This window comes from Lycium barbarum, chromosome 11 (assembly GCF_019175385.1).
Source record: "Lycium barbarum isolate Lr01 chromosome 11, ASM1917538v2, whole genome shotgun sequence".
Classification (NCBI taxonomy): domain Eukaryota; kingdom Viridiplantae; phylum Streptophyta; class Magnoliopsida; order Solanales; family Solanaceae; genus Lycium; species Lycium barbarum.
Genome location: NC_083347.1, coordinates 6,465,224 through 6,484,808, shown reverse-complemented (window position 1 = coordinate 6,484,808; position 19,585 = coordinate 6,465,224). Strand labels below are relative to the sequence as shown.

Sequence of the window (19,585 nt, the reverse complement as noted above, 5' to 3'; positions counted from 1 at the left end):
AAAAAATTATCACCATCATCTTTAACCCACACCCACCACCATCATCATCATCTCCCCACCAAATTTCATCAAATTTCTTAAAAAGAAAAAAAAATCACCACCATCATCTTTAACCCACATCCGCAATCACCACCATTATTAGCAAATCTATTTCTTCCATAACTTTATTTTTGAAAGAAATTAAAATTAAAATTAAAATCAAAATCAAGAAACCAAAAAATGGTGAAAATGAAAAGAAAAGAATGATGAGAATATAGAGAGAAAGAAGAATTTGTGAAGAAGAAAAGCAGCTGGGGGCTGTGTAGAAGACGTCTCCCGTCTCCTAATTGTTCCTGCCATGGCTATGGCAATGGAATATTGAATCCCTATTTTTCCCTCCACCCTCTCTCCCTTTCTTCTTCAATTTTCAGAGGACTTAACCTCTTCCGTTTTTTTCGATCTCAATTCTCGGAAGAAAAATGTAAACTTTTTAAAGATTTCCTTTATTGTGTTCGATCACATTAACACATCTATGATGAAAAGAAACCAACAGGGCAGCCATGGAAATTTTAGCTACAGTCAACAAATGCACTAACAAAGTGAAAGAAATCTGAGATTTATTTTATTTTTTAATTTATAATATATATATATATATGAGCGGGTTCACTTTTTTGTTTTTCACTCTCTTAATTTTTTGTTTTTGTTTTCTTTTGCCACGTCAGCATTTGAGGTGGAAAATAATTGAAACGTAAGTTGTTAAGGGATAAATAAATACAACTTAAGTTTAGTTGCTAAATTGAGTTTTCGTGCCAAGTTCTTAAAACATGTCTTTTCTCTTTTCTTAAAGCAAAATTTATAATTCTATACAATGAACGAAATCGTTTTCTTTAAGCAAAATTCATCTGTTACTTGATAATATTTTAATAAGTTGAATTCGTCTTAAAACACCCGCCTTTGAAAATAAAAAAGGAAATCAGTTACTAGTACTGTTTTAATAATTTAAATTTTCTATTCTAATTGTTAAAGTATAATTAAACAAGCCATATTAAGAGAAACAAAAAGTAATTTAAACAAGTATACTTATGATTAAAAATATCTGCACCCAATATTTAAATCAAGACAATAAATACATGATATGTGTTTGCGCATAGTCATTTAACACCAATCCTGATTAATTAATATGTATTCTCACCTCCATTAAATAACTTAACTATAATAATTGTATATAGTTTGGTGTAATGTTTGCTCCAAATAAATTTATCATCCTTGAATGACAATCAACATTATCTATTCCACCTTCCATATGAGATGAAAGTTTTAATAATATCTTAAAATTATCTTGAACTCTTGATTTTAACTAATATTCTTAATCAAACATCGAATAAAATTAATTCCAAATTTTATATTGAAATAATTCTTAAGAGATGCAAAATAAGTTTGAAAGAAAAATAAGATGAATCACATCAAATTTTACTTCCTTTTTCAGTTTGTTTTTTTTTTTAAAAAATCTTTCTTCTAATTTAGCAATTTCTTAATTATAAAACATTCAACATAGTATATTTAAGACACAATATTAAAAGTTTTTTTTGATAGATCTCTTTAATTTAATTTAAGATCACTAAGACAAATAAATTAAAATAATGATGAGATAAGATAGGAGTAATTAGCTTTGAAGTTCGCAAAAATGTGGTCCACATGTTAGTCGGTCTACTCTTTCTATTTTTCTTCTCTGGACACCTCTGGTTTGTTCTGTCTTGTTCTGTTTCTAAAACCTCAAACCCCTTCTCTTCCTTAAACCCCACCTCTATAAACCTTGTAACTGACAATTTTTTTTTTTTTTTTTTCCTTATCAAAAAAGGGTTGTTTTGTTTTGGGGTTGAGTTGCAGTAGGGTGAAATGGGGAGGATATTTGTGGTGGATCTTGAAGGAAGAAGTTACAATTGCAAATTCTGCAAAACCCAACTTGCCCTTGCTGATGACATTGTTTCCAAGGTACTATTTCACCTCCCTTTTCTCTTCTCTTTTCTGTATTTTATTACTCCCTCTGTTTTCAATTTTGTGGTCTTAATTAATGTATCAAAATACCCTTTGAATCTTGTGCAATATGTCAGGTGTAAAGAGTTACTAAAGTGACATTCTTTTCTAAACATTTATGACAAACAAATTAAAATGGAGGGAAAGTCTTTTTTTGTTGAATTACTCTATAACTCCTCAGACTAGATAGCTATGGCAATGCTGATCTTTCATTTCCATGGTTATATATCACTTTAGCTACAAGTAAAAATCTCAGCTTTTATAGTTAGTAATGAGTAAGCTTGTGTTGATGACTGCAAATGTAACGTGTTTCTGGTTAATTAAGTAGTTTCAAATTTTACGATTTGGTTGTTTGAAGTATAATGAGGAATCATCATGAATTTACAAGTTTTAAGCTGGCTGCGAGTCTACCACAACCCTTCTCCTATGTCCGGGCTTGGGATGGGCAATCTGAGCAAAGCTCGGACAGGCGGAGTTTGGTGATGAATCCTTACAATAAAGATTGTTTGGTTCTTTGGAGTAAAGATTTGGACTTTGAAATGTCGTAGGGTGTGATGACCTATTGAACACTGATTTTTTTTATAAGAACTCAATTACAGATTCTTCTCGCTCCGTTTTTCAATTCTAAGTAAAATATGCATAAGAATTGTCTAGTGCCGTTGTTGCCATTATCTCGCGCCAAAAGGTGATCTAAGTGGGGCAATCTAGAAGCGGGAAGAATTAATTGAAACTTCTTAAACTGGAACTCAAGAAGTTTCTTTTATCTCATTGTGCATGAACAGTTAGCTTACCTTCTTTGCCGTGGTACATTGCATGAGAAAATTGCTTTTGATTTGTATTTTCTGCACAAATTGTACTTTAGTGTGTATGGTTAATTATGTCTGACGGAACTTCTTTTATACTATGGTCAGGCTTTTCATTGCCGCAGGGGAAAAGCGTACCTGTTCAGTAATGCGTGAGTGCCTTCTAATTATTCTCAACAATAGATTGATAGCATGCTACCGCTTTTTCATGAATCAAATTTTTTGTTCTACAAGTGATTTAATTTGTCGATAAACCTGCATCCTTCGTGAGTGACAACTGGTGCTCCCTTTTTGGGGCTGATATGTGAGTGCTTCTGTTGTCAGGGGAAAATTGGTGTTTAATATATTTGATGATCATTAGGACGCGGTGGATAAAATAGGTTTCAAAATGAAGGTGTTTCTTTTAATAGATTAAGTCTCACTTTACCATTGACTGCCTGCTGCCTCCATTTTGTAGTGAATTATTGGCAATACAATAACTTCTCTTCAACGCAATGTCAGTTGTGACAAGTATCTGTTGAATATATGATATTCCCTGTTCGTACATATGTGTCGGCTATTGAGCTAAATCTAAATTGCGTTCTGAATTTACATAAGAATAAAAACCAAGTATCATCGACCATTCTTTTGGAGCTAAGTTGCTTGGACTCTTCACTTTCGGTAATGCACCCGTGTAACTCTATTTTTTGATGTCTGAATATTTTTTTAGTCGAATCCCCGCACCCATATCTGCATCTAGATCCGACCTCTAGATCAGCACCTGTATCGGACACCCAGAGTCCGAACAACGTAGTAGTGCAGTACAAGGGAAGTTTGAGATCTTTCTACCAAAAATGTACATAGATAACTATTGCAAAGAAACGAACTTAAGGCATATCAGAACTTTTCACATTTGACTTAAGTTTTAAGAGCCCACTAAGTTTCAACTAGTTCTTATGCGCATTTGAGCATGGCTGTTTGGCTTAGGCCACAATTGGATATAAGTTCTGCTCGGTTATTCAAGGTATTTACTATTATATACTAGGTATGTATATTTGCATTTCTTCTTGCCCATCTATATTCAAGAATTGGCTTCCCTGGACTAGCTTGGCTGTCCAGATGGTATGTTGTCATTAGCAACTATATACAGTTCAAATCTCATTATTGATGTCATTAGTTTGGCAAATTAATGGGCTATCGACCTAGCTAGTCAAAATGAAAGACAATTCAGCATGCTGGACTGAATCTGTACTTCTATTGCTGTTTTTTGAGTAGCTGCAGTTGGTAGAAGACTACTTGCTTCTATTTTTGAAGTTCATTTCTGACAGGAAGCTAAGCTGAATCATCTTACAGCTCAAGGTGGTTATTCAAATAGGAGTTGAATGGATTAGTTTATGTCATGTTTGGGAAGTGATCACTTTCCAGGGACACAATTTTTTCTTGAGAACGTCGAATTTTCAAATTCGCATTCATCTAGTTCAATGATCTTCTTTACTTGGCTTTCTTGATTGAGCATTAGATGTGTGTTGTTATCACCGTTTCCTGTTCTTTTTCCTTCCGCAGCCCGATCAGATTATTTTTCTTTTCCAATTATATGTTATGGAAGTTTTCACCTTTCCGTCTGTTTGTGACTCAGGGTAAATATAACTTTTGGACCTCGTGAGGAGAGGATGATGCTTTCTGGAATGCACACTGTAGCAGATATATTTTGTTGTTGTTGTGGGCAGATTGTTGGCTGGAAATATGTAAACCCTCTTATTCCTTCTCTTCTTCTTTGTGTTCCCTCTATATATATATATATAGGCACTGACACAGAGTCTCAAAACACACAACCACACACAAGATCAAAGAGGAGGAACATAGTTCATCCTGCATGTCACCTTACACATGTTCTGCTATGCACATAAATAATATACACACACTTGCAGTTGATTTATATAGACACTGACTTAATAAAGTATTTCTTCACTTAAATACGCTTTAACCTACCTCTAGTTATCTTTGATCAGATAAAAATTATTTTATACTGTCAGTGTATTATCATTCCTCAAGTCCCATAGGTTTGATCCTGTAAAATTTGACCAATTTTCTCATTGATCAAAAGGTAAGAAATAAATCAGATTGGTAAAAGTACCATGTGAGATCTTCGGTTTTCCCCCTTCCTCAATCCCTATCCCATAGGTACAGTGTCTGAACCATAGTTGAACTCGAACAATATATGTAGCGCGCTATTTGTTTTGCTGGACTTGTTAATGAATAGTATTTGGTGTCTCTTTGATACAGGAGGCAGCCCATGAGAGAAGCCAGAAGTATAAAGAAGGGAAATTTGTCCTTGAAAGGTATATTATCTCTCTTTTTGCAAAAAACATTATTATGTTAATTCACAATACCATTTTCTCCTTAAAAACAGTATGCTCATTTTAAATGTTCCCAATATAACATTTATTTGTTGTTGATAACGTGTGTGAACAGAGGCAGGATCATTGATGGAGTTGACTCTGAATTCTATATTGATACTCGTCCAAATCTAAGTGATGGTGAAGATGCATAGCCTTGGTTTCCATTGTATTTAAATGTAATGATAATTTTGATGGTTTTGTATCTTGTAGGGCTTATCAAAAGAATAATTGTATCTTGTCGAAGATCTCCTCAAGTTTGTGGATATAGGAAAAAATAAGTTGCCGTAAAGTGTTTTTTAATATAATTTGATTCACTAAAGTTCATGTCTCAGTGGGCAGTGGCTGTCCTCATACTGGAAAGAGCGGATTTGATGAAAATAATGGTTTTGTTTTCTATGTCAGATACTGATCAATAAAAGATAGTAAATGTTAAAAAATAAAATAATGAAGAGGAAGATGTCCAAAATTTGGCTATGTAGTAGTTGAAATTGCTCAATTTTGCTTTTCGTTATACTTTCCCAATGAAAAATAAACAAAGTAGATACGTTACTTTTATCCTGAAGTTTTACCATGGAGATAAAGTATTCGAATTAGAAATTTAGAATTAATGATGCACAGGCTTATAATACTCTGTATATCTCAGAATCTCACTCCACCTCTATTCCCTCATAGTTGTGGAAAGAAATTCTCTTGACTGCACATTTGAAACATATTATGTTATTTTTTAAGATGGAAAAAATCGTAAAACTTATAACCCTTTTATCTTAAACAAAAAAATAATTTTCAGTAAATTTGTGCTAATACTATTTGAAATTGTTCCATTTTGGCTGTTATTATACTTTTGGTCAAGTCATATCTTTTGTTAACAAATTAGCTCGTATTTGCTCTTGTTATTAGGAGCTTCTCCATGAAATGTACGTGTCCAAATTCTTCAAGAAAAAGGCTCAATTGTAAGTTTATGACGTTTGATTTAGTTAAAATTATTTCAAGTTGGAGGGACAAAAATATACCTTTTCCGAACAATAGTGATTACTCTCTCCGTTCAATATATGTGATATGTTTTAACTAGGTACGGAGTTTAAAAAAGAAAGGAAATTTTTGAAACTTACGGTCTAAAATAAGTCATAGATATCTGTGTGCGTAAAACGTGAAGTTTTAAGTTAAATTATTTCTTAATATAGAAATGTATCATTTTTTTTTTTGGGACAGACTAAAAATAAAAGTGTATCACATAAATTGGAACAACCGAAGTATTAAACAAAAAACATAACAGAGAAAAAAGTAATTTTTAATTTCAAATTGGACTGCAAATTTAACATTTACCCATTAGAAACGTAATAGTCCATACAGGAAAAAGATTGAATTTATATATGCAAAAAGGTAATTCTTTTTTACAGTATTGAGAGTATTTTTAACACACTAGGTTGATTTTAAAATACATTATTTCACTTTGTTATGGACATGGACATTGTATTATTATCTTTTACTTTGACCCCCTCTTTGGATGGTGGTTTCCGTGGTTCATTAATGTATGGTTTTGTACGAAATCATGTTTGTTTTTATTGTTCTTAAAATTATGTGGTATGGTGTTGTAAACCCGTAGTTCATGGGCCCCATGGGTATATAATCATGAAAAGTCTCAATTTTTGTAACTATGGATTTGGTGATTTTTCCATGATTACATATTTCATTTCCCCATTATACCCCACCCTCCACCCTCCACCATCCACCCCACCCTACCCCCACCCTACCACTCACCCCACCACTCACCCCCACTCCCACTCTCCACCATCCACCCCACCCCCACCCTATCACTCACCCCCCACCCTACCACCTACCCCCACCCTTATCCCACAACCACCCATGTCACCCCACCTACCCCTCCACCACCCACTACCCCTCACCAACACCCAACCCCACCCTACCACCCAGTACCCCCACCCTCATCCCACCCACCCCTCCACCACCCCCACTCACTACCTACTTATTTTTAAAAAAATTTATTTTATTCTCTACCTGAATTTTATTAATATATATAAACTAATTTCTAATTAAGAATTAAGGATATTTTAGTAAACTTACAAGTTATTAAACAGTATCATACAGTCAAACCAAATAATACAAATATTATTAAACCACAACAAATAATACAATCTATCTAAACATTATGTTTATTAATACAATACAATATAATACTAACACCATATTGTAGCCTGGCATACTATACATTAATCAACCACGGAAACAACCATCCAAACAGACGGTAAAAGCTAAACTGCAAGTAGAATACTTGCGATAAAGTACACAATCGTCCATTCAGATCCTCTTCCTTGTCAAAATACTCTAAACCAAATCCTAAATCTTACCAATATGCTTCTCAATCTACAGATTTTCAGATATTGATCACAATTATTGTTAACCCCTTTTCCTTCTTTTATCTCTTGTTTACTTTTTTTTTTTTTTTTTTGTTATTCCAATATTGTTAACAAAGAAGAAAAGTAAATCAAGAACCGAATGGGTGACAGGAAATCTTCATCCAAGAAAAAATCATCAAAAAAGAAGAGACTCAAAGTTTCCTCTAAGGTTTCTTTTGTTCACCAACACATTCTCATATTTTGCTTAATATTATGGTTATAAATTGTTATGTTCTTGTATGTTGTATGCATTGATTCTTGTTTTGTTTTTAGTGTTCGTGTATAGTTATGTATTTTAGGGTCTATGTTCATCTTACTTTAATTTGCTTTTTAGGGGCTTATGTTTTTCTGTTTACTGAGTTGTTTTTTGTCTTGTGATGGAATATGATGTCTTTGTGTAATGATGCTAGTTGGTCCTTTGTTATTGATAGGGAAGAGAATTAAAACTAATGGTTAGTTATCTGTTAAATCTGAGATTAGTGGTCTTGTATTGCTAGTAATGTAATTAGCTGGTTAAACTTTTAGGTCTTTTCATGAGTGTATCATCAAGGGATGTTAAAACTGTTTTTTGGGGATAAAAACAAAAACAAAAACAAAAGCTTTTCTTTTAGCTAAAAATAAAAAAGCAATCTGTTTTCCGAATGAATAAGGGTCAAAGAGTTGTTCAAAAGGCTGCTTATTTTGGGTACAGAACTTATATGAGTTGACATTAATAAACTGGGAGAATAATCATACTCCTTCCAGTTTGTTTAGAAGGGATTCTTTTGATGCAAATATGTTAAAAGTACATTAATATACAAATAATAAGGCTTGTGATATAGTTCATGATATCTTGTGGGGAGGGTAAAGTCACATTGCAATACTCATTTTGAATGCCATAGTTGGAGTATGTAACAACTAAGTATTCATGGAGTTGCTTTGATGAGAAATAGCAATCATCTTTTTAATAATAATTTTGCATGAATGTAAGGCTACTTAATCCCCCTTCTGTTTTCTTATAATACTTTCCAGTCTTATCGCTGGCATCCCCAATTTATTATCCTTCATTATACATCTTCATGTGTTGTGTGGTTAGATACGGAAGAGAAAAAGCAGAAGAAACAAATCCAAGAAGCTTTCCAGTTCTGAAGATGACACGTCATCTTCTGCTTCCTCTGATTATTCTAGCAGTCCACAGTCTTCATCCTCCAGTTCAGAGGATGATTATAGTAGGAAAAGCCGTAGGCACTCACGTGATGTGAAACGCGTGAAGAAAAGAACACGGAAAAGATCCTCAAGCCGAGATGTCAGTGAGGGTTCACCCCCTGTAAAGAAAAGAAAAAAGTCAAAGAGAAAGAGTCTTGGCCATGGAAGGAAAGTGCAGAAGAAGAAGCGAAAGAGATACACTAGTATTAGCTCCACGAACAGCGATTCAGGAAGTTGTTCTAGTTGCCAACGTGAAAATAGTATTAGCTCCAGAGGTAGAGATTCTAGGAGCTTTTCCACTTGCCAAGATGAAACTAATAGGGGTAGTGAGGATATTGATCTTCAGATTCCGAGTATTAAGTCCAGGAAAAAGATGAAAGAAAAGAGAATTCGTAGTGAGACAAGCATTGAAAAAAGGAGCGGAAGTAGGGGGCCAAGTTGTTCTTTATGCAACGATCATTCGTGTTCTTGTAATACTACTCTCGGTGGGAAGGGATCTGCGGAAGAGAATAATCCTAAGCGCTTAAGATCTGTTATTATTGTTCCAGAAAAGACACGTGATAAAGAGGGAGACGAACAGGGACCAGATATGCTTAAAGAAGAGATTCTGAATAAGCACCATGATTGCCCTTCATGCGGAAACCATGACAATAATGACCTGGAAATTAAACCGAAATTAGCTTCTTGTTCTTGTTTCCCGTCTAATCAAACAATGCAGGTTGGAAATTTGATAATTGATGATGCATTTCCTCCCAATAGTGAAACTTTTGGCCCCACAAAAGTTGGTGGTGCTATGGATCCTCGTCCATATAGAGTCAAAGAAGTAAGTAATGATTATGGAGGTAAGAGTGGGGTGTCTGATGATATTACTAATAGAGGGGTTGAAGATCTTGAGACTGTCTTAAGGAAAAAGGCGTTGGAGAACTTGCAGAAGTTTCGTAAAGAGCTTCAACCAAATTTGAAATCTGGTGCCAAGGAAAAGAAGAATGACAGTGATGTTAATAAGTTATCCCCTTCAAAGACTGAGGTTATACCATACAAGTCTTTCGAACAGGAGAAAAAAGAGGGTTTGGCTTTAAATCAAGTTAAAGAATGCAGAAGCAAGCTTGTAATGACTGAGGAGTTCTCTCATTCCACAAAGATTGAGATAAATACTCCAGTCGAAGAGAATAATGGAAAAGGATCTGGATCCATTGAGCAGAGTGTTACACAACCTGCTGATAGATCAGCGCTCTCACAGAGTCCAGAAAAGGAGGACCATACCACTGGACCAGTTCTTATCAATGAACTGGAACCTGGTAAACTATCATGTAGTACCACAGTACAGACATATAAAAAGGAAAATTCATTGGCTTCCAAGAGAAAAATAATTAAAACACCAGTTCCTTTGAGACCTGGAGTTCTTAGCACTGGGACCAGCGATAACTTAGACAAAGGAGTTGTTAATGACAGTGTCCGTTCTACTGTAGAAACCACTTCTAGTGTCAGATCCACATCTGATGGACTTACTTCAGAACACCAGCCTGATGAAACCAAGGATGCCTCTCAGTTCGAAAAAAAGACCATGTCTGTAATGAGGGGTGGTGAAATGGTACAGGTATTATCTACATATTCCATTATTTATGCATGTCAGGCTGGGATTTTCCAACTCCACAGTTGATTAATAATCCTTCAAGTAAATAAATAAATGGCCTCTTTGGTTTAGATTCTTTAAATTGGTTCTGATTATTTAAATGATTGATTATTAGAGATATTGATAGAATTCATCAGTTTTATTGAAGTAATAGTTACTGCTAAGTAGTTCTAACTATAGATTTCTTTTAGCAATAGCCAAAGCCAATAGTGGGGAGCAAACTGAGTAGACAAAAAAACTGTTTTAACTTGGTAAAGTAATCATGACCAAACATGCTTAGAATTTGGTAAGGCTTTCAAGCAAGTAGTAACATTGTTCTCTCGTCCAGACTTAATGTTTCTAATACACAATAAGTGATCCTTTCTTGTGGGCAATCTCTGCTGGAATTTCATTGCTAGAGATAAAACTTGCATATGCTTTCATATTTCTCTTCTTCTTTTTTTTTTTTTTGAGTGTGTTTATATTTCTCTAGCCTCTGCTCTGCCAAATATATCTGGTAATATATACATGATTCAGGTTTTTGGTTAAATCTTTTGTACCAGAGTGGCGCACCCTTGCTAGTTTCTCATTGAACCTACTTTTAGCTGCTGCTTTTAATTAAAGGGGAGAAACAAATATGCATGCAAAGTCTCCACTTATTGGGACTTTCGGATTTTTTTCAATGTATTTACTCTTTACAAAGCTTGAGTATTCTTACCATCTCAAATACCTTTTGAGACATTTCCAATTTGTTCCGGTTCCATTTTGTTTGACCTCATCACATGGTGTTTGACTGCATGTTGGCCAGGTAAATTACAAGGTTTACATCCCTAAGCGGGTTCCTGCTCTGGCCAGGAGACAGCTCAAGCGGTGATGTGTGTTCGAGTTACAAGTTTCATGCCATTTGGGTCCATTTTTAGATTCTTAATCGAATTGGCTTGCTGCAATGTATACTGAGTCAGGACTTAAGTGCTAGGTGGCTGAATCTGGAAGTTCCTGGGATGACTATGCTGTGAATGCTTGTGTATCAATGAAGCGTTTTCCTGCCTGTGAAGCTATGAGCTCTTGTATTCTACAGAAGAAAGCTGATGGACAAAGATATGTTTAGTTAAGTCTCTGTAGAACAGAAAAATAATACAGTATAATTTAAGTCTGTTACGTTGGAGCTCTCGTGTTTCCTTCTGCATCATTCTTTTTTATGAAGTTAATCCTTTCCATAATTATTGAAAACAGATTTTAGATGTTATTTTCCACTTAAATGTGTTGAATTGTATAATTTTAGCCGAGTCAGTTCATACTTTTTGGTTAAAGCAATGGTTCCAGCGACAGACAGTGAAAGATTTACTGGAACATCTGATTGACTGAAACGTCTTAAATGTTGTAATGTTTTGTTATGTTCTGGTAGTTTCGGACTTTCTTTCTCTAACAAACTGCTTTGTTTTTACAACTCGAGAAACTGTTAATGTCACGTGTTATTATCGTGTGAAAATTTATTATCGGGTTGTGTGGTGGAATTCTTTTGTTTATACTCGGTTGAAAAGTTTTAAATATGTAATGAAGCAGCCAGTAGGCTTCTGTTTTTTTTTTTTTTTTTTTTTTTTCCTTTCATTTTTTAAGGATTGGTATACTAGCTCAATAGCTAACTAATTAATTAAAAAAGAAAGACAGAAATTTAGACTGTAAACTGTAAGTGCCCCTTGTTTGAAATTAAAAAATTGATTATTGTTTCTTTCCTTTTTAAAGCCTTCCGGATCTCATCCATTTTTAGATGGAGCTTCCATAGCAGCAAGGGCTGAGGGAAGTTAACATTACATTTCATAACTTGATTACATGAATGTGCCACATGTATTCAGTCTAAACTTCTAAAACAACATCAGAACTTCTAAAGTTATATTTTAGAGACTGCAAAATATCTCTTACAGAACTCCATACACAAAGCTAAATAGCCGATAAAGTTAGGACATTGAAGTAGTTTCTCTTCACACAACCTTCAGGAAGTATGACTTTGTTTCGCAATTAGTGAAGTAGGTGGATTTTAACAACAATTTTCAAGACAATCCAGATAAACAGAGTTGAATAATACACTTAATTTGCTGCACTGCACTCAGAAAGTTAATGACATGCAAAGTTCAGTGCCCTCAGCAAATCAAAACTTCTCTTAAGTTCCACAAATCAACTTCTTGTTTTCCTTTAACTGCTGCTTCGTCATTTCTTTAAGCCACTTATGCAAGCCCAATCATCCATCTTTGTAACTGTAATGTTCTCTAGGTATTTTGAATACCTTTCCAGGATGCGAGGAGTCTGCAGAAGATTATTTTCACTTTGAAAAACCAAGAATAGGTAATCTACATTTTTGCTTGTTTCACAAGAATAAAACATCAGCCATAATATCTACATGCATAGTTGTCTCATTTTTATGCACATGATTGTTATTCTTTACAGACATGTAAATTACTTTGTTAAGCGCTTAACTACTTGTAATTTCACCGACAAAAAGTTGCCTAGGTATGAATCGAATAACTGAAAGGAAATTACTGAGAATCATTAAGCATACATGTAAATTTCGATATGGGTACTAAATTACTGAGGATCATTAAACCGAGAATCATGCCATTGAAAATCCAGGAACAAATAGAAAAAGTTATAGAACCTGTGACTACCAAAAATATGGTAGTGTGGAGTACTGTTGTATACATGCTTTTCTCTTATTGTTTGGCATGAAATGGAATCTTAAACTTCAGACCGAAAGAAAGAAAGCAAGAAGGATACAGAATAGGGTGTTAGTTATCTTTTATGGATATAGATGGGAGTGTTATTCTTATAGTTCTCATTCTTTGTGGTACCAGCAAATCAATTATCAAATGTTTCCTTAAGCCTTCTTCACTCTACAGTTCAATCACGTAAATGGTATAGTAACTATAACACAGAATGTCCATACCTGCTCAGATATGATCCCAGAAAGAGCAACAGTTGCACCAGGCTTTGCATAGGACACAATCTGATCTGCCAACTCAAGCAGAGGATTCAACAGTATGTTTGCCACAACGATGTCATATTTTCCCCTCTCATTTAAAACTTCGGCATCATAGGCAGTTTGGTCAATGTCCATACTTGAACTAAAATCTGCAGACGGAAGAATTCCTTTGCCAGGAACAACATTTAAAAGCAATTTCTCATGTCCAATGTTGTTTAGAGTAGCATTATATCGAGCAGATGTGATTGCCTGGGGATCTATATCAAAACCAACTGAAAAAGCTGCACCAAACTGCACATAAACATTTGACAATGAAGATATTAGCAACACCATGATACTACAGTGGCATAAACAAAAAAACTATTGAGGTTTCAGAAGGAAATGAGATTTAAGTTGTGCACGAAGTAGACATAGCCCATGAATTCGATGGAATTTCTACAGAGTGAGAATTTTTATTTTCATTCAGGTACAACTATCAAGTTATAGTTCAAATACATATTTCAGAGATTTTATTTTTCGAAAAAAATCAAGTTGTAGTTCAAAGTATTAATGTCTGTGCTTTTCCAACTATTTTATTGAATTAGGTTAAAAACATCTTTTCACTTCCAACTTAGATCCAATACTAAACCAAAACATCCTCCATCAATCTTCTCAACTTCCACCCACTTGTGAAAAGCGCAATTAAAAGGCTAAGGGAAGCAGTTCCGCAGAAACAGAAAGAAAGAATCAAGCCCTAAAATCCCAAAAATGATCCAGCAATAAGGCAGAAAATAGGAATTGAAAATTGTTCCTTATCTATCGTCCCCTTTCACTATCCCTACGTCTAGATTCATTATATTCCTGGGTCTTTTGCAACCAGTTACAGCCACCCTTGCCAACTTGTCACTCCATAGAACTCAAAAGAGTTTTGTTTGAGATTCACATCTCTGCTACTCAAGTTTTCCTGAAGTTTTGACGTTCATCGCACTTTTTGTGTTGGGATTTGCTTTATTAATTATGTTATTAGACTAGAAAGTTCAATTATTTTGACAGAGAGAGTAGTAAGGCCTGGAGTCAGTAAAGGATAAGTTCTAGGTGGAACTTCGATTATAAAGAATCAGTTCACTAGAAGTTTCAGCAGTGCAAGTTTGAAAGAAAACCCAAGTACCTTAAGAGCTGCAATTGCCAGAACACCCGAACCAGTTCCATAGTCCAAGAAGAGTTCTCCTTCTCTTATCAAATCTCGCAGCAGCAGGAGACACAACTTAGTTGTTGGGTGCTCCCCAGTTCCAAATGCCAAACCAGGATTTAGAATAATATTTGTTGCTTGAAGATCCTACAATTTAAGCAGTAAGCACACGCTCTTTATACATATACCTACAGAACATAAACATATATATACATATTTTAGACATGTATTAATAATTTCTTATGGAGGAAAGATGACAATGTGCAGACTCATGATCAACAACCAAATATAAGCAAAAAAGAGAAGACTGCAGAATCATGAGACAATAATGTGAAAGTTTGATTGAGTATTAACAGAATGCTTTGGACTATAGGCCTGAGTGTAGAACCAATTGTATTTTGTGAAAAGAACAAAGGGAGAGAGAGGTATAGTCATACTGGAGGAGTTGTCCATTCAGGTACCACCCAGAGTCCATCAGAAACTTCCACAGGATGAAACGATTCCTGCAAATTAATTGACAATAGTTGAAAGATCTAAACTAACTGGTTCACCAGTCACCAAGATGATAACTTGTGCAGCATATATACACGTGACTTGGTAATAGAATGATGTCAAAAGCTCGGTAGCTTCCAGACATGTAGTTGAAATTAAGAGGATACATGAATCCACCAGTATGGTAACATCAATTCGCCGGATGCAAGCTTTCAATGGATTGGTAAAGAATCAACTATGTAGATCCCCTGTTATTAATGCTACTCACTAAACATAGGAGACTTGCCAGGTAACTAAAACTGGTTGAATGCCAAAGATGATCTAAAGGGACCTTTTAAGAGGATAATCCTTATGAAGTCATCTGCATTCCAACATATGGATGCATGCATTACGTTTTCGTATTTTCAAAAATGACATAAAAGTTTCATAAATAAGTAAACTAGGCACTTGGGCAATATTGACCAAAGCATTCCCACCCGGAATGGTATAATTTATTTTTTCAAGACAACTCATTGTCATGTCATGCTTTTCAACAAGAAATAGACAGGCTAAACAAGACACAAACAGTTTCCGGTTTCATGTTCATTTTAATATCGCTGACAGAAAGAGAACAGTTGGCAAGTAGCATCTATGAAATTTGCAAGTATTGACTATTGGCTGCAACTGGATTGCCTGCCCATAAAGACCCTAAAAGTTGGTAAGTGATCACTATGATAAGCAACATCTTGCTGGTTCCTATTAGTCTTGGAGAAGAAGATTTGAGGGCCTTTTCAAACCAAGATTACAGTGCATTTACTTTGCTAGGCATAAATAACTGCAGGCAGAAGATAAATAGAATATTTCTTATGTTACTACAATTCTCAATATCAATAGTAAAGCTGCAAAGGAAAGAATGTTGACCTGTGTAGCTTTTATCCATTCAGTATGGTCATGCATTGCAACTTCAAAACTAGGTATCTTTTGCAACCCTATAGAATCAGCAGCACGTGAAATGCAGTCTTTCACATCTTTGCATACCGAAAAGATGGAAGTAATGATTATCTGAAAATTAGGAGAAGGAGAAAAAATTAATAAACACAAATGAGAAGGAACAGCTGAATACCTCAAGTTGAAATAACCAGGAATAGAAAGTTATGCTACTAGTTCTCCAACAAGATACATAACAATGAATTGGTACGCATATTGAGTTGTAAAGAGAAGTTAAATGCAGGCACAATAAACCGACACAGAACAGCAAAAGCCTTTTGATTCGTCCTACCTAAAAGCAGCATCGATGAATAGAATAATGGACACTCTACCTCATCACTTCTCTCACTGCTTTCTTCTTCATCCACAGAAGTTGAACTGGCTCCAAAACACAAAAGAGCCTCTGAGAGCATATCCTGATAGAAAAACAAAAATAAAAGTTCAAGTCTGATGTATGTTATTACACTTCACTCCATTTAGGAATTAGGGATTGCGCAAGAACCACCAGAGCTCTACATTCACATAATCCAACATTACACTTTATATTTAGTCTCCTCAATTTCCTAATATGCAAAAGAGGATGTACATTTCGCGTAGGAAATGCATCCACTGTCTTCGACTCGAACGGCATATAATTTAAAAGTCTTGCCAAAAGTACACTCCCTCCGTTCACATTTACTTGTCATGTTTCGCTTCTCGAGAGGCAATTTGACTAATTTTCGGAGTTAAATTGAATTAGATTAATTCAATATTTTAAATTAAAATTTAAATGCTCAAAATAAATACGGAAAATGCAACTATAAATTGCAATTTTTCTCATATTAATATGATGAAAAAAGACATCTTAAATGTTGGCTAAAGTTCATGTAGTTTGACTTTCGAGAAGTAAAAGTGAACGGAGGGAGTCTTATACTAAATTCGCACCTATTCCGTAAAGGAGTAACAGAGTGTAGTGATTTTTGGCACTCTGATGCTGCACAAAATTCAGCGTTCTCCTATGAAACTCATAATAAAGTAATCGTGAGAAAAACCTGAAAGTAATAATAGCCTTCTCAACCTCAACGCTACATCAACTATAGTCTATATACTAATGAGTTAATGGTCAAAATCACACCTGAGCTATCACTTTTCCGCGAGTTTCACACCCCAACTATCAGTTGTTCCCTTTTCCTACCTGAACTATCGACGTCTATTTTCCTACCGGAACTATCACCATGTACTCAACAAGGTGTGTTTTAATACATAGATGGTGTGATAGTTCAAGTAGGAAAAACAAACATGTGATAGTTGGAGTGTGAAACTCGCGGAAAAGTGACAGTTCAGGTGACAACAAAATTGTTCACTTGTATCAATCAATAACATTAGGCAATTAGCATAAGGAGCAAGAGAGAAAACAGTAAAAGTGAGGATATATATTAACTTACGGCAACATCCTTTTGACAGCAAATGCTAACAGATAGGTAAGGTGAAGTGAATGAATCACTAGCCTTAGTCTCCGATGATAACGTTGAATAATTGGCCACAGACGAAATGTGGTATCTTTCTTTGGACAGCACAACAAAGGATTTAGTGAACGGAATAATTAGCCTGTGAACGCGACGGGCGCTGAAAAAACGGCTGGTAGCTCTAGTGCACGAAAGCTGTTTGAAGAAATGACCACCCCGAAGGAAGTTTAATACCATTGTCATTGAATCAAAGTTGAGCTCTCTGTTATTTTTGCGCCATTAGTACTATTGGTGGACAGCAAAGTGAAAGGAAAGCCGTTAAAAATATCTCATACTAATATGTACGTGGAGTTAGTTTGGTACTCGGGATAAAGATAATAATTTCAGGATAAAATATGGGATTAATTTTATCTCATATTTGATTTGGAGTATTAGTTGATTAATTTTATCTCATATTTGATTTGGAGTATTAGTTAATCCTGGGGATAACTTTTACACTAAAATGATGCGATTAGTTATCGCATATAAAAGGTAGGATAATTAATCCCATATGATTTCCCGCTTCATGGGATATCCAACCATCGTACCAAACGACCCCTAAGAATTAAGAAAGTTGCCTTTATTTTCTTTTTTTGTCCTTTGAATGAAACTTGTTTTTCATTGCACATACTACAATTTTACCTCCTTTGTGCGAATTCTTTTTTATTTTTCTTGTCTTACTTGACATGTTTTAGTGTAAAGGATGTTGTGACTTGATATTAAGGGTGAGCGTTCAAGGCAATTCAAATTGGATATGAAAACTTTAATTTTTGAATTCAAGAAACCACCATCTAAATCCAATCCGAAAATTTTCTTGAGTTCGTTTTCAGATTTTCAGTTTTGAACCAATAAGTTGAGATAATTCTTTTTCTTACAAATTATATTTGACATGTTAAGGTTACAAATCCATTGTCATATTAATACTGAAGCGGTTGTGAGTGCAGAGTGGGAATGTAAGGTCTATACTTTTCAAGTATACAATTGTAATAAAGGTTATTATTGTGAGGAAACATCCTGCCACATAAATTTCCATATTTTAGGTCACTGAGGATAAAAGTTCATCTATAGTTGCACCATGAAGCATCACAATAACTAGGCCATCAATATCGCAACTCACGAGTGACTATTCAAAGTTTCACATCACCTTTTCACAATTTAATGCTACTCCAACACGAAATGTTCTATATAGTATTCCATCCATTCCGATGTATAAAAAAGAATGACACCTTTCTAAATTTAAAAATAATATAATTTAAATTACCCTTAATGACAAGTTTTATAGCTGGCACTCAGGTGTGCTTAAAGTCACATTTGCCTATACCTTATATTCTTATCTTGTAACGAGGTCACCACCCCAGTGCTTTAGTCTCAACTAGGGCACAAATTGACATGAACAGACTAGACCAAACCTCTCCGCGTCATAAGCCTTTGGCCCTTCACATAAATGTTAATCCTTTTACACGCTACACTATCCTCGACAACTATATCTTCATCAAGAGATGAGCGGGTGGCCGAGTGTATCACAAGCTCATTTTGCCAATAATTAGTGTCGTAAATTGATGCTTTGGAGTTTGCATGGCATCAAATGATACATGTGGGCTGAGCCATTCCTATCCCAAGTGATGCCCCAGTTCGGCCTGGCCGATCAAGAAGAGTGAATGCATAAAGAAACAATCCGATAAATCAAGATACAACTAGAAAAGTTTTTAACACAGCTAAATTGTTGATTGCAATCAACCATGACCCTTGAAACTTAACAAAACTCGACCGAATTGATCTTCTTAGTGCAACTACAAAAGGTTTTTAACATTAACGTTTGCCTCCTCAAAGTATGCTAGATGATTTGCACCCTTCTAACTTTATCATTCTCTTACCCCTCTATTTTTATCTCCTTTTTCCTTTGTTTAACACAGCAAAATTATCTTTCCATACAAGGCTCGCAGGGAAAAATCCCATTTCTGAGTTCAGTTGCATAAATATATTTTCAACTAAATATATGATTTCCAGACAAATTAAGTGGGAACTAGTCAATCAACCAGCTACATTAGACAAGTTTAGGAGAAAAAAGACAAGCACAAGGATGAATAAAAGGAAAA

General features: G+C 34.9%; 3 protein-coding genes across 4 annotated transcripts; 2 read left to right on the top strand and 1 right to left on the bottom strand.

Moving 5' to 3' along the window:
- Positions 1-1,674: 1,674 nt before the first annotated feature.
- Positions 1,675-5,513, top strand: LOC132618270 (protein yippee-like At5g53940). The gene is made up of 5 exons (XM_060333334.1): positions 1,675-1,971; positions 2,925-2,968; positions 4,432-4,540; positions 5,079-5,134; positions 5,268-5,513. Exons 1-5 carry the CDS (start codon positions 1,876-1,878, stop codon positions 5,344-5,346), a joined length of 384 nt encoding a protein of 127 aa, XP_060189317.1. The 5' UTR covers positions 1,675-1,875; the 3' UTR covers positions 5,347-5,513.
- A 1,897-nt stretch (positions 5,514-7,410) lies between these two features.
- Positions 7,411-11,794, top strand: LOC132620430 (uncharacterized). Of its 2 annotated transcripts, XR_009574898.1 has the most exons (4): positions 7,411-7,777; positions 8,684-10,390; positions 10,943-11,089; positions 11,214-11,794. XR_009574898.1 is itself a non-coding variant. In XM_060335105.1 (3 exons), the coding sequence occupies exons 1-3, from the start codon at positions 7,709-7,711 to the stop codon at positions 11,277-11,279; spliced, it is 1,842 nt and encodes a 613-aa protein (XP_060191088.1). In that variant the 5' UTR covers positions 7,412-7,708; the 3' UTR covers positions 11,280-11,794. The 2 variants fall into 2 exon arrangements, 1 of the variants encoding a protein (XP_060191088.1); XM_060335105.1 differs by lacking the exon at positions 10,943-11,089 and having other exon boundaries at positions 7,412-7,777.
- Positions 11,795-12,198: 404 nt separating this feature from the next.
- Positions 12,199-18,140, bottom strand: LOC132620431 (uncharacterized). The gene is made up of 7 exons (XM_060335106.1): positions 17,430-18,140; positions 16,338-16,421; positions 15,940-16,080; positions 14,985-15,050; positions 14,527-14,694; positions 13,344-13,670; positions 12,199-12,706 (listed from the first exon to the last, which is right to left on the bottom strand). Exons 1-7 carry the CDS (start codon positions 17,691-17,693, stop codon positions 12,611-12,613), a joined length of 1,146 nt encoding a protein of 381 aa, XP_060191089.1. The 5' UTR covers positions 17,694-18,140; the 3' UTR covers positions 12,199-12,610.
- Positions 18,141-19,585: the final 1,445 nt, after the last annotated feature.

Bases quoted from the DNA above. Each gene is read 5' to 3' on its own strand.
- LOC132620431 (XM_060335106.1), bottom strand. From the start codon at position 17,693: ATGACAATGGTATTAAACTTCCTTCGGGGTGGTCATTTCTTCAAACAG. The intron at 16,081-16,337 runs GTAGAGTGTCCA...CCTAATTTTCAG, and splicing joins GCAGTGAGAGAAGTGATGAG to ATAATCATTACTTCCATCTT. The intron at 12,707-13,343 runs GTATGGACATTC...AATCTTCTGCAG, and splicing joins CTGGGATCATATCTGAGCAG to ACTCCTCGCATCCTGGAAAG.
- LOC132618270 (XM_060333334.1), top strand. From the start codon at position 1,876: ATGGGGAGGATATTTGTGGTGGATCTTGAAGGAAGAAGTTACAATTGC. The intron at 2,969-4,431 runs GTGAGTGCCTTC...TTTGTGACTCAG, and splicing joins GCGTACCTGTTCAGTAATGC to GGTAAATATAACTTTTGGAC. The intron at 5,135-5,267 runs GTATATTATCTC...GTGTGTGAACAG, and splicing joins GGGAAATTTGTCCTTGAAAG to AGGCAGGATCATTGATGGAG.
- LOC132620430 (XM_060335105.1), top strand. From the start codon at position 7,709: ATGGGTGACAGGAAATCTTCATCCAAGAAAAAATCATCAAAAAAGAAG. The intron at 7,778-8,683 runs GTTTCTTTTGTT...TTGTGTGGTTAG, and splicing joins GACTCAAAGTTTCCTCTAAG to ATACGGAAGAGAAAAAGCAG. The intron at 10,391-11,213 runs GTATTATCTACA...CATGTTGGCCAG, and splicing joins GGGGTGGTGAAATGGTACAG to GTAAATTACAAGGTTTACAT.